This window comes from Euphorbia lathyris, chromosome 1, assembly GCF_963576675.1.
Source record: "Euphorbia lathyris chromosome 1, ddEupLath1.1, whole genome shotgun sequence".
In the NCBI taxonomy this organism is placed as follows: Eukaryota; Viridiplantae; Streptophyta; class Magnoliopsida; order Malpighiales; family Euphorbiaceae; genus Euphorbia; species Euphorbia lathyris.
In genome coordinates, this window is record NC_088910.1 from 43,726,598 (window position 1) to 43,741,210 (window position 14,613).

Genomic DNA, 14,613 nt, shown 5'->3' on the forward strand with positions numbered 1-14,613 from the left:
GGATTGTTCAAGGTGCAAATTATGATTCTTATGTATAAGTACATTTTTGTTATGCATTACTAGTGGCCACTAAATTTTAAATTTATTTTAAAACGGTTATTGAACTTCATTTTCTTCCAATAAAAGTCATTAAAGGTTAAATCTTGTAATCAAATCATTTGATAATTTCAAACGAAAAATGGCACCAGAATCATGACAATCACATAAAAAATACTCAACGGTTACGTTTTATGTGACAACCATGTGTATAAACGCATATGACATATGCAAGACGATAATACAAAATTCATTGTATTTTTAAGGCCACATGGCCTACACATGATACTAATGACTAACTATTTTCTACGTGGCTGTCATGTCACGATTTCAATACCATTGTTTGGTTGAAGTAACCAAAATGTTTTTACTGAAAAAAAAAAAGTAAATTTTAATGATTTTATTAAAAAAAACTGAAATCATTGATGGTTTTAAAATAAGCACCAAAATATAGTTACCACTGGTACGATTTACTTGTCTTTTACCTGAATCCCTATTTTTACCTTTTCTGAACTTATTTTCCCACTCATGAAGTGATTTTTTGTGATTTCTATTTTTTAGATTCAATGGGGTTTGTTATTATTCCTAAGCTCTATAAATCAAATTCTATGAATTAAGTACTAAGCACATATATAAACTAACTAAACACAAATTAACTTATAAACAATCAATTTTATAAACCTAAACCTCTAAAGTTTAACCTACTACTCAAAACTAAACAACAAAATGAGCTTAAGAAATATTAAGATATATGTACACTATCTATTAGAGTTTTCTCCCATTTTCCTTTTAGAAAATTGGTGGAACTAGAGACATAGGCACAGGTTGAGGTGTTGGAGCATCCCCCGCCGCCATAACCACCCTGGCAGAGATGTTTGTCGCCCTCCCTCTACCTCCATTTCATCTGTGGGGATGTTGAAAGCACCCCCAAATGAGAGTGCCTAGTCCTTTTATGCCTAACCGGTTAAAACGGTGTCAGTTTGGCCTGGGTTGAGGCTAAATTATCTTTTGTCTAGCACGTACAAATTTGCACCTCTAATCCATTCTAAAATTGATTCCGTCTTTCAGTGTTCAACCTCGGACTCAGAGACCCATCCACGTTTGGCTTTCTCTGACTAGAAACCACTAAATCTCTCAAAACTTTTAAGAAATAAACAAGTTAAAAGAAAAAGAAAAATGATGAAGGTGATTAGTGTGAAATTGGAAAGTCCAAAACGGCAGATTCTAATACATGGGTTGAAAGAGAAACTTTAGTAATAGAGGATTCAGTTAAACCACCAGCACAAAGCACACTAGCATTCAAGAAAGGAGGTTGCTTAGGAGAAGGTATTGGGGTATCTTTAAATCTTAACATTGGAACTACTTCAGGCATAGATGGTCTTAATGATGAAGATGTCTGTGTGCATACAAGTCCTATTTGAAGCACATTTTCTGCTTCTTTCCTACTATATACATCTTCTAGCCTCGGATCTATTGATTTAACTAGTGTATTTGCCTTGTAATGCTTCCACACCTGTCACATTCCATAAATTTACAATTAACAACTAAAACTATACAAATTGCCTCCGGAGCGGAGATGTGGATAAGTTAAAGTGTGTATCACTTAAAACAAGTTCAAGGGACAATGTAAGCAAGTTCAAAGGATATTGTACGCAAGTTCAAGATGTCAATAGGTCAATTTAAGAAAATTGGGAAGTCAATAGGCCACTTTAAGCAAGTTCGGTCATAAATGGGATATTTCCAAAGTATCGGAGCAGTTGACTTTTTTGGACAAGTACAAGGGATCATGTGCATTAAATGGATAATATATCGGGGGCTATACTTCGTGCAAAAAATCAATTGGCTCTCAAACTTTGCTTAAAGTGACTTATTAGTTGTCTGAACTTGTTTAAAATGATACGTGCTTCAACTTGCTCAAATCGCCTCTTGCTTTGCCACGCAACACTAGTGGGTTAATAATATCGCTTCAAGCAAGTTTAGAAACCAAAAAAAACATTTTTAAAGTTCAAGGGACCAATCGGAGTTTTGAACCGAAAAAATTGGTGGTTATACTTTTTGAATGCACAGTGATAAATAAATAAATAAATAAATAAAAAGAGCTAAGAGAATGTTACCGTGTGAAGGATAGAACTTGAGCCCTGTGTATAAACACTGTTCTTTTTACCACAGGCAATTTCCAGAATAAGAACCCCATAACCATAGACATCAGCTTTCTCTGTTAATTGTCCCCGAATAAGATACTCTGGAGCCATATATCCCCTAATAACGCATACAACTCAATATATTTTTCTGATTGTTTCTTTTCTGTGAATGAGAAAAGTAAAGAAAGATTTGAGTTTGCTTACAGTGTTCCTGCAATGCTACTGTTACCACATTCATCATTAGCAAAACGAGCAAGCCCAAAGTCTGAAATCTTGGGAGTAAGGTCTTCAGCAATCAGAATGTTGCTTGCTTTTATGTCTCTATGGATAATCTTCACGCCGCACCCTCCATGGAGATGTGCAAGCCCTTCTGCTGTTCCTGCTATGATTTTGTACCGCTGCTCCCAGCTTAGCACTTGCTCTGTCTTCTTCACTGCCATTGTCAAACCATCAACGTTATTCTAATTTTCCCTACAAATTTACTCCTAACATTTTTTTAGAAGTGTAGACATATCCTTAATGTAAGAAATGGTGAAATGTTATCGTTAACGCTTCTAAATTGGAGCAATTTTGAGCATAAATAATGGCAAACGTAGCAGTTCTGGGTACATGTAACATAACATATAAAATGGGACTCTTAACTAGACCAAGAGACACCATTTAAGGTTGGCTTGAGTGGTTAAGAGCCTCAAGTTGCTTAAACTAGATATCTCGAGTTCAAATCCTAGAGCATCCATCTAAAGGGTGTTTGACGAGTCTCAAACCAAGCAATCGATTAAATTTTATATAAAAAATTAAAAATAGACCTAGATACGAAAGCAGAGGGCATGAAGGTGACGGCAAACCCTCCCATGCCATTGAGGCTAAGCCAAAAGACCATCATTTTGACATGTTTTATACACGCTTCAAGGCCGAACATTCGTGTGCGAGAGTGTATCAGAGATTAATATCAAAGCTATTTGACATGTTTTGTACACACTTCAAGGCAGAGCATTCACGTGTGAGAGTGTCAAAGATTAATATGAGGCCATATCTATAGTTTTTAGAGATCAAGTGATCGAGGGTTTGAATAGTGACAAATCATCATCTTGCTATGTGTTGAAATCTATTAATAAACGGGGTTGTTGGGATTCAACCCTTGACCATCTGATACCATATCAATGAACTGTTTATCCTAAATACTAGCGTTTATATTACTCTCTGATACATTCCGCACTTGAATACCACTCCCTCGGCTTGAAGTGTGTATAAAATAGGCCAAGATGATGGCTTTTTGGTTTGGCCTCGATGACATGCACTATAAGCAATCAAAAGCTGAATCTGTTACTATCTGAATTCAAAATTACTTCACCTAAAAAATGTTGATGATAAATTTACTATTTTTTACGATATTGCACTTCCTCAAGCAATTCCTCAAAAACATTAAACTTGACATGTTTTAATGAATTTATTAGATATAAGAAGAAGATGAACTTACCAAAAATAATTTGATCGAGACTCTTATTGAGTACATATTCATAAACTAGAAGGCTTTCGGGGCCTTCGATGCTGCAACCTAATAGTCTTACAAGATTGTTGTGTTGAATACCATTAATGAGATTGACTTCATTGAAGAATTGATCAACCCACTGTCTTGTTGTATACTCAAGTCTTTTAACTGCAACCTCACTTCCATCTTGTAGAGTTCCTTTGAAAACAGTGCCTGCTCCTCCTTGCCCTAATTTCATTTCATCACTGAAATAATTGGTTGCCTCTTCCAACACTTCATACTGGAAATTCAAATTTGAATTGATCGACAACAGCCTCATGGTTCTCTCTTGCTCTGCACACAATATACTCAAATGGTAAAATTTTATGCTAAATGTTTTTAATATGGAGCTATTTTAAATACAGGAACCAACGGAATCAAGGGCGGAACTACAGGGGTCACAGAGAGTCCATCAACCCGACTCTGGGGAGAAAATAACCGAAATTACATTTACTGGCAGAAATAAATATTTTTTTCAGTAAATTCGTTTTTCTAGATTTTGTCAAATTTGCGACGGATATTCTGTCAGTGATTCTAAATCCCCCAAAAGAATCTATTTCTTACTAAATTTTTGTCTATTGATTGACTGTTTGAAGTGCAAAAATTAACTCAACCTTTATGGCTGCCTTAAAAAAAATTCTTTATTTACCTTTATCAAGGCCAAAATAACCTCGTACACAATTATTCATCAGCTTGGGGTGCAATCTACAACCTAGAGATGAAGATAGAGAGGTGACTAAAGTCAGAACCTCCCGTAAAGGTCCTGACACTCAGGGTGATGGCACCCCATTCCCACTGGCTCCACTCTAGGGGCGCCATAAAACTCTCATTTGTAGATTCTGTTATCTTGGTCTAAAATTACATCATGTTGCACGCAAACTCTTTTTCATTAATGTTCTTCTTTTGGTATCCATTTTTGTTTCCCTTTCTTTTCCATTACGGTTTCCTAACCAATTTTTCTTACTAGAATCCATTTTCGTTTCCGTGCAACTCAGTGTACCTTTATTTAGACTGAAAATTAGTCCGAGATGGAAATATTATCATTTCTTACCTTACATGAACCTTATGTAGGAAGAGAAATCATATCTAATAAACCGCCAACACATTAAGATAGAAACTTTTACCTTCTTTTCTGTTCTTGGACAATTTCTCGTACCCAATATAAGCCCCAAAACAAGCCAGTATAAGAAATCCTAGTGATGCTATAGCAATGGCTGTCACAAAATAAGCATCAGGACCACCTGTAAAACAAGTAAAAGATGCTTATTTTCACCACCCATTATCCCAAAATCCAACTAAAACCCACAATTTAAGTCCATCTTACCCTCTTCTGGAGCTACAGCTGAGCTGCTATTAAAGAATTTCGTCGTAGAATACCTCATATAACAACCAGTAAACATGGCCTGACCCCCTGCTCCAGGAGCACAATTCCCCAATTCTCTTCCTGCCGCCACCAAACATTCTCTACACTCCTCAATTTTAAGAGAATCCCAACATTGAGCCAATGCGTAAGCAGGTACTGGCTCTGATTCTGCCTCAACCGTAGCGAAAGATCTGTTTTTTAGGGCTAATTCAGAGACATTCGTAATCAATTGTGCAACCTTGTTCTTAAATTCCACCTGCAGAGGCTTTTCAATTGAAGCATTTGTTTGGGTGGTACAGTTGATAAAATCGTATTTAGGGTTTGTAGATTCATGAAAGAAGTTGTAAGTATCGTAACGGAGAAAACAGCCTTCGAGATAGATACGAGCGCCGGGGTTGGGAATACAGCGAGGGAGCTTTACTCTGCCTTGGCTAAAACAAAGATTGCAATCGAAGTTTGATAGACCACTTTGACACTGCGCTAAACCAAAAACTTCAGGCGGTGGCACGCTTACAGATGCCTGCCCTGATTTTCTGGAAAAGACTTGTCCTTGGAGTGTTTCCATTGCATTTACATAATTGGGGAAAAATGACATTGGGACTGTAGAATTTAAGGTGTTCCTCGGAGAACCGCACATAAGTTGAGTTTGAGAATCATTAGTAGTACCAGAACAAGAAGAAGAAGAAACTAAAAATACCCATGTAACGATTTGAAGGAATTTGAATGGTAATTGCATCGAAATCAAAAGGGGATCGTTTCAAATTCCTTGTTTTGTCCTGCTCTTCTCTGTTTCGTGTTCAATGGAGAAAGAAGAACAGAGCGGATGGGATGGGATCATCACCAGCCCTTCATAAATTAATCAGAACATTTAATTTTGATATGAAATATCTCAATCTCCAGTATACCTCCTTCTCTCTGAAATTTTGTGAGAGTTTCAGAGGGAAATGGAGAAGAAGATGGATTTCTCAGTTGCCGATCAATTGTTTATTCTTTGGTTTTTCTGGTAATTATGGGATTGTTGTGGACTCTGATGATGGAGAAGATTAGAGAATGAAATTTATTTAGTTACTTCCATTTGCTTAATTTAGATTACTGCTAAACAGAGATTAAATGGGAAAATGGCAACCCAATTTTTAGTTCCTTAATTTTAATTACTGGAACCTTTTTGGTTTAGTGGTTTTTTTTGCATTTTCAAATACATTTTCATAGCGAATGGGGTTGGTCGGAGAGGTTAGGAATTAAATCTCTGCTGGTTAGATTTGAGGTTTGATTTGAGGTTCGATTTTTCACACCGTCAAAATTTAGGTCAAATTATCTGTAAATTCCAAACTTTATGTCTACCATAAAAAATACATTTTCGTAGTTGTAAATGTGTACACAAGTTTTTTAAAACTTTTATTTTTATTTTTTCACATGTCTACTAATATGATTACACCAATGAAGTGTGAAAAACGAAATTCATGAATGCATAGAATATATGAGTAAATTATATCAATGGTACCTGAACTTTACCTTAATTCACACTTTGATACCTAAATTACATTTTGTCTCAAAAATATATCCGAAGTAACGATGACTGGACAATTAAGTATATTTTACCGGTTAATGGCCGGTCAATGCGATTTTGACGAGTGAATTACACTGATGGTACCTGAACTTTACCCGAATTCACATTTTGGTACTAGATTTCATTTTGTCCAAAAAATACACTTCAAGTAAAGATGACTCAATATTTTAGTATATTTGACCGATTAGTGATTGATCAACCCGAGTTTGACCATTTTAAATTAAAAATTGAGACCAATCATACACTCAATTAACATAAAATTATAATATTGTCATTTAGACTTTCTTTTTGAACTTTTAAAATTTTTAATCAAAAAAATTTGGTCAATTCTAAAAAACTTTATTCTTGGATTTGAAACTTGTTCGAATTCGATCTTTTCTATTTCGATATAGAAAATAGCTCATAAATGACAATATTATAATTTTATGTTAATTGAGTGTATGGTGAGTCCCAATGTTTAGTTCATGTTACCCGGTCACTAACCGATCAAATGAACTAAATTTTTCAGTCACCTTTACTTGTGTTATGTTTTTAGGATAAAATAAAATCCAGGTACAGAAGTGTGAATTATGGTAAAGTTCGGGTACCATTAATGTAATTAACTCATGAAACTCATGTTGACCGGTCATAACCGGTAAAAGTATACTAAATTGTCCGGTCATCATTATTTCAGATATATTTTTGGGACAAAATGTAATCTAGATACCAAAATGTAAACTATGTAAAGTTCATACCATTGGTGTAGTTTACCCTAATATATTGTAGTTAGTGGTATGTTCAATTTATCAAGGGGTATGTACCATTTATTATGTTAAGAGGAAAATTGAGCTTGGCTACCAACACTCAAGGTATTTTTACGCTATCCCTAAATAAAAATATGAAATTTTAATTTATTTGTAAAAACATATTTTTTTACTAAAACTATTAATAAATAAGAGAAATTTTAAAAATAAACCTTGTGATTTAGCCGATTTGTAAAAACAGTACTCATGGTTTAAAAAATTGTAAATATGGGTCTTGTATTTTGTACGGTTTTCAAACTCAGTCATTATGAAAAAAAATTATTGTCGTGACTATTTTTCAAAATGGGATCGATTTAGAACAATTAAAAAGACTTGACTTTACAAATTACCTAAAATACAATGTCTTACATTGCAAATTAACTACTAAATCATAAGTACTGTTTAACTGAAAAAATGACTTATAGATCATTTAACATCAAATTCGAAGCATAAAATCTCTATATGCAAACTTTTAAACCAAAGAGTCTATCATTTCAAATGGGCCAAAAAAAATTATTTTTTGTATTTTCTCTTATTTATCTTTTCATTTCTTCAGTTTTAATTTTTTATACGGTACCAAGTATATAAATAGAAGGGTTAATTTCACATAAAATTTTTGTGTTTTGACATTTTTACAGATCCGTACATGTTTTTTTTTTTTGTTACAAAACAAACTATGTGGTTGGCATCGTTAGCTATTTTTAGTTGACTTTGTGAAATTTGACTGATAACGACCTCAAAATAGAATTTTTAGGAATCAAAGTTGTTTAATAACATTTTTATTATGGAACCACATGTTTTATTTTTCAAAATCATCATTTTTGGAGTTTTCTCTCTCTAAATATTAACTTTCTCTCTCCTTAAAAACTACACATGAATGACATCAAATCTAAAATGTTTAAGAATTAAAGTTGCTCAAAATATTATTTAATTCTTAAAAAATTTCATTTTGAGGTCTTTACAGGTCAAATTTGTCAAAGTCACCCAAAATGACTAACATTGCCAACCATATGGTTTGTTTTGTAACAAAAAAGAAAATGTACCGATCTGCAAAAACGTGAAACCACATGAGTTTTATTTGTAACTAATCCTAAATAGAAAAAAAATGTTATAATTTTGTTCAAAATAGGGGTGGTAATAGGGAAGGGCGGGACGGAGGCGGGGAGGTATTTCCCGTTCTCCCACCAATACTTACGAGAATCGAGGAATCCAAAAAAATATCTGGGGATGTTTTTGCCTCCATTCTCGTCAGTACATGTGCTGGGGAATCCTTGTCACCCAGTTACTAGTATAAACAATGGATAAATTATAAAACTCACTCAATTGATAGACATGTTTACATATTTAGATCCATTACATTATCTCTTACCAAATTAGACACTTTTAAATTACATTTTACCAAAATACTCTTAGTATATATATTATGATTTAACCAATTCTTTTACTCCAATTCTCATCATTTGCAATCCAGCTTCAATTTCAACCATCAATCCAAGATCCATAAATTCATTTGTATAGATCAGTAATTGAGTATTTTAAGTTATTTGCACTTTTATCTAATAATATTTAGAGATTTTATCCAACCCGATGGTTCGCAGTTTACGGTTTTGCTTCGCATTGAAAGAAAATACTAAGATAATTGCTTAACAGTTGGTCCACTGCTAAGTAAATTCATAAACTGCTAAAACCATTGCTTAGTAGTGCTAAGCAAAATCGTAAACTACTGTTGGCCCAAAAAATAAAATAATTATTTTTATGTATATAAAATGCTTGGATCATGTTTTTAGGATATAGTTTATATTTTCTAGAAAATAATACACGTGTAAACTAACCTTCAACCCACGAGAGAGTCCGGCACCACGCGGGGCGTGTCCTCCATACGCAACGCGTAAACAAGGCGTCCGGAGAAATCAAACGTCAGAGAATCAAATACGCAGCGCGTCCTTCACTTTACGCGGGGCGTACTTTATTACGCGGGACGTACTTGCCAATACGTCATGCGTAAGATGCATCCGCAGAGTGTTCCAAGATCAGAAGCACGGATACGCAGGGCGTATCCGCCAATACGCAGGGCGTACTCCTTTACGCGGGACGTGACACCAGAGACGCCACGCGTAAAAATCATCAATGAAACGCACAAGGCCCAAGAGCCACAACACGCAGGGCGTAGTAGGACATACACGGGACGTATCGTCTCTTCCGGAAGCAGTCAACGGCAGTTGAGGAAGTTAAGTTAGTTGGTTAGAGTTAGTTGGAGTTAGTTGAGTTAGTTGATGATGAAAAGACCAAAATACCCAAATACCACTCAATAATTACCAAAATGCCACTCAAAAAAACTATAAATAGACCCCCTCCCCTACACTAAAACACACACTCAACACACAACAAAACCCCTCTCTAAAGGTTACTCTCAATGCTCTCTTTTTAGTTCTTAGCTCTTAGCTCCTAGTTCTTCAAGTTCTTCTAAGTTCTTCTTTTCGTTCTTCGTTTTTCTTAGTTTTAATCCCTCATTTAGCTTCATTTAGCTTCAATTTAAGTCCCAAAGCCTCTTTTCAAGTTTCTCGACTCAAATTAGTGTTTTTAAGTCGTTACTCTGTTCAAGTTTCAATTAGAATTTCCTTTCTAAAGTAATTTTCCAGATTCGACCATCCTTTTTCAAAGCTCAATTCTGTCCATTTAAAGTCATTTTTTGCTTTCAATCCCTTCGACAAAGTTGTTCCTAACGTTCTGAAGTTTGATCTAGTGTATTTACTTTCCTAATTCTGTGCCTGGAAACTCTATTTATAAGCTGATCTTTGCACCTCAAATCATTTTAGACATTCTGTTTCCAGATTTTTCCAGATTCAATTAGTCATTTTCAATCCTCAATTACGTCTATTTAAATTCCGTTTTAGCCTTCGATCCCTTATAGAAGTTTGTTCCTGACATTCCGAAATTAAATTTAGCCTATTTACTCGTCCAATTCCGTGTTCTTAAACGCCCAAACGAGCCTCCCAAAGTTGAAGATTAAATCTGCCCCATTTGCCTACCAACGTTTTGCTATTGCCAAGATCATATACCGTACGAGCCCGACCGGTTGCAGCTCTCCAAGAACTTCCAGCCGACACCAAAATTCAACATCAATCCGAGAGAGCTATTGTGGCTCCGAGTTTGTTGTTGAATTCCAATTTATTTTAATTACATTTCAATTCCTTGTATTTGATTTGTTCTTCCATTTCAATTGAATTAGCTATATGTTTAGTATAGAAATTTTTCAATTGTAATTCATTTTTAATTTTATGCTATGTATTCAAACCTTGACTTACATCAATAAAATACCGATTTTTCACCAAATTTCGTGTCAATTTCGCACTTTAAATTCCTTTATTTTCTCATCTTCAATTTACCCGCATTAGCTTAAATAAAACAATTTATCTAGCAAAGTTTCTATAACGGCGCTAGAGACCCAATATGGACTTTTTCAATCCTTGCGTCCCTCGCCAATCGCTTCGATGAGATTTCAAGTTTTGGCGCGCAAATTCCATAACTTAACCATTTTTAATTGAGAAATAATCTTCTCTGGCACGCCCGCATCCTAACCACACGTGACAAGGTTGAAATTAGCATATTCGCAAAATATCGCTAACAATTTTTGGCACGTCCAGTGGGACCTTTTCTTTAGGCTTCACCAAAAATTGAGTACCCATCACACACATTTTTTTTTCCTTCACACTCGTTATCCCACTTTACTTTACCAAAATTTATTAGCTAACGCTAACAATTTTTGGCACGCCCAGTGGGACCTTTTATTTTATTTTATTTTTTGGCTTAGCCAAAAATTTGTAAGACTTGTTTTTCATACCACGTATATATTCTTCACGCTCATTTTTTTTTATCATCTGTTTTTATGCCTTGCTTTTATTCCATTAATAAGCATTTATTTATTTCCTTGTTCTTTCTTTTTCAGCACTAGATTACTAACATAATTTCATAATTTTGACCCATAAGTACTCACAAAGAATGCCTCCTAGGAAGAACACAGGGAAAGATCCCATCCCATCGGACTCCGAAGAGAGTCAAAATCAGAACCGGGATCAGAGCAACGAACCCGGCATGCCTGAAGGTTGTGCGGCTGAGACCGTGAACAATAGCGGAGTTGCAAACCAACAACCACCTCAAGGCCCACCCATATTCGACATGGCACCATTTTTAGCAAAACTAGAGAAGCAGATCAACCAATTTCTACATGGATTTTCGCAATCCATGAGAGAAAGTTATGAGGATATGTGCAAGGCAATGCAAGCCAACAACGAGGCGGTGAACAACTCCAACAAGGGACTGGCTCTCGAGGAAAGGATCATTGATTTAACCGGAGAGATCAGCAAAATCCCAGAAAAGTGCGCCGAGCTGTTCACACAAAGGTCGACATCTCAAGGATCGGTAGACGGTGGGAAGAAAACGCCGACATCAGGAGCTGGGGAAAGGTATACCCCGCCACCAGCTCGAGAAGAGAATCTCAGGTTCAATGAGCGCGGTGACAGGATCAGCCCAGAACCCATTCAAGTCCCGCCACCTCAACAACAGTTTAGATCTCATACCGGACCTAGTAACCATGCCGAACATTACGAGGAAAGCCATGCTCGTAATGCGGGGGGCAATGTGAGACAAACCAACTTTCACCCACAACGGACGACGCACACACGCATGGAGCCCACCAACAACTTGGGAGAGGCCCAACGCATAAGAAACATCGTCCAAGAGATCTATGGGCCAGCCGTGAGGGAAGTATACCGACCCGAGTTCCAGAAACCCTATCCACGGCACTATGATCAGCTATACCCTTTACCCCACAATTTTAGAGTACCCGATTTCGCTTTATTTTCAGGAGAAGAAGGGCAATCCACTGTGGAGCACGTGGCACGCTTCACCTTCCAGTGCAGCGGTTTGAGCATGGACACAAACTTCGACATGATACGCTTGCGGCTATTCCCAAGTTCACTAACGGGACCAGCTTTCTCTTGGTACACCACCTTACCATCCGGATCCATTCATGGATGGGAACAAATGGAAAGACTGTTCCACAACCAGTTCTATCGAACGGAGCCCGAGATCTGTGTTGCGGTGCTGTCCCGAATGACGCAACGACATGGAGAACCGGTTGAAAATTTTATCAACCGATTCAAAAAGATGCGACATCGTTGTCGAATCAACATCCCCGAGGTCAAGTTCGTGCAGATTGCCCAACGTGGGTTGGAATTCGAAAACCGGAAGAAATTTCAGGGGATAGATTTCCGCGACTACTACGAGTTAGTGGCCAAGGTTTCAGAGTACGAGGAGTTGATGAGGGAAGATCATCGACGCAAGAAGAACTCTGTGGGAAGCTACCAAGGGGAGGTACAAACGCATGAGGTAGCCATTGCCGACTTAACGAACACCGGATCTCGAACATGTCCTGTGTTGGTAAAAAATCCCAAAGCACCAGAGGTAGTTAAAAGGATCCCAACCACCCAATATACGTTTGACGTCTCGAAGACGGAAGAGATCTTCGACTACCTGCTAAAGGAGCAGTTTATCACATTGCCTCCCAGACATGTGATCCCATCCAAAGAAGAAATACACGGACGAAACTACTGTAAGTATCACGACAACTGGAGCCACAACACTCAAGCATGTTTTGGTTTTAGAAACGCCGTGCAGGATAGGATTAACCGCGGGATACTCCAATTCCCGGAAAAGAAGGAAAGCATGCTGATCGATGAGGACCCATTCCCGGTAGCCAATATGATCAATGCCACTTCACTGGTGTGGGGGGGCAAAGGAAAGCAACAGGGCGACGTGAGAACCCGACAGATATGGGTACCAAAAGCGACGCCATCTAAATTGGAGGACATCTCAAAGCAGTCACAAAACGCAAAGAAAAGAGACGTGCAACAACAACGGCCGCGTTTCGTGACACCTTCGAGTACGTCCCCCGTCGATCAATGGAAATTGAATAGCCACAAGAAATTCCCAAGGCCTCTCTCCAGGAATACAAAGAGAAGATTAAGGAAAAGAGAGGCAGAAAAGAGAAATAGTCAAAAGGAGTCATCCAGCGTCAACTCCAACGATGCGAAAAGAGGAGGAAAAAACCAAGAGAAGAACCTCCAGATCCGGGTTGGAGATTTCATCATACGGGTAGATTGTGCAGCTACCTCCTTAATCTTACCTTCGGATTTTAGAAGCGAAGACATCAAGAAATAATTCCCCAAGCCTGAGTACAAGGAGCAAGAAGACGCAGCACCGAAGGCACCGGGTGAAGAGGGCATGAAGAGGGTTTACTTTGACAAGACCACTCCAAGGATGACTCGCCATATCAAACCTCTATACGTCAAGGCTCATGTAGATGGCAAACCAATCTCCAGAGTGCTCATCGATAATGGATCAGCCGTTAACATCATGCCTATGAAGATGGTCTTAGCCTTAGGGAAATCAGAGGAAGATATAATCTCATCAGAGGTGTCAGTTTCAGCCTTCACGGGAGAAATTGCAAAGACATACGACGTCCTACCATTAGAACTCACCGTTGGCTCTCACACCACCATGGCCGCTTTCTTCGTGGTAAATTCAACCGCGAGCTATCAGGCACTGTTAGGGAGAGATTGGATTCACTCCAACTCATGCATCCCTTCGTCTTTGCACCAACTTCTTCTGTTCTGGAAGAGAGACGAGGTGGAAGTCATTCGGGCAAACGAGAAACCATTCGAACCCTACTCAGATGTGGTCGAGGCTAGACTCTACGAGGAATCTGTAGGCCCAATCCGAGTGGGATCCAATTACAAAGAGCAATCATGTGGCGAAGAGATTAAGAATATCCTAAGGCCAACGGCAATCATGCCCCGTCGAAGGCCATTCCGTGATGAACCGATAATTGAAGAGATTCCATGATTAAGACAACATCCGGAAAAGAAGCGGTGGCTTCAACCGCTATATCAAAACTGAATGCACAACAACTAGCGGAGAAACTATACCAGGAGAACGACATGAGGGTCTCAGAAATCGAAGCACCCAAAGGAATAGCAGAACTAGATCCTCAAGGAGAAGAAATCCAATTAGAAGATCTGAAAAGGGCGAACCCGAAGTTAGAAGATGAAGGTTCCATGGAAGTCGACCCTCTAGACAAAGTGAACCTAGGGACAGAAGAGGAACCTCGGGTTACATTCGTCAGTAGCTTACTACGA

The 14,613-nt window shown here is 37.7% G+C and overlaps 1 protein-coding gene across 1 annotated transcript; it reads right to left on the minus strand.

Annotated features, from left to right (window-relative positions):
* Nucleotides 1-924: 924 nt before the first annotated feature.
* On the minus strand, nucleotides 925-6,088 carry LOC136230252 (cysteine-rich receptor-like protein kinase 1). The gene is made up of 6 exons (XM_066019265.1): nucleotides 5,030-6,088; nucleotides 4,830-4,946; nucleotides 3,655-3,999; nucleotides 2,382-2,610; nucleotides 2,151-2,295; nucleotides 925-1,549 (listed from the first exon to the last, which is right to left on the minus strand). Exons 1-6 carry the CDS (start codon nucleotides 5,802-5,804, stop codon nucleotides 1,226-1,228), a joined length of 1,935 nt encoding a protein of 644 aa, XP_065875337.1. The 5' UTR covers nucleotides 5,805-6,088; the 3' UTR covers nucleotides 925-1,225.
* Between the last annotated feature and the right edge of the window lie 8,525 nt (nucleotides 6,089-14,613).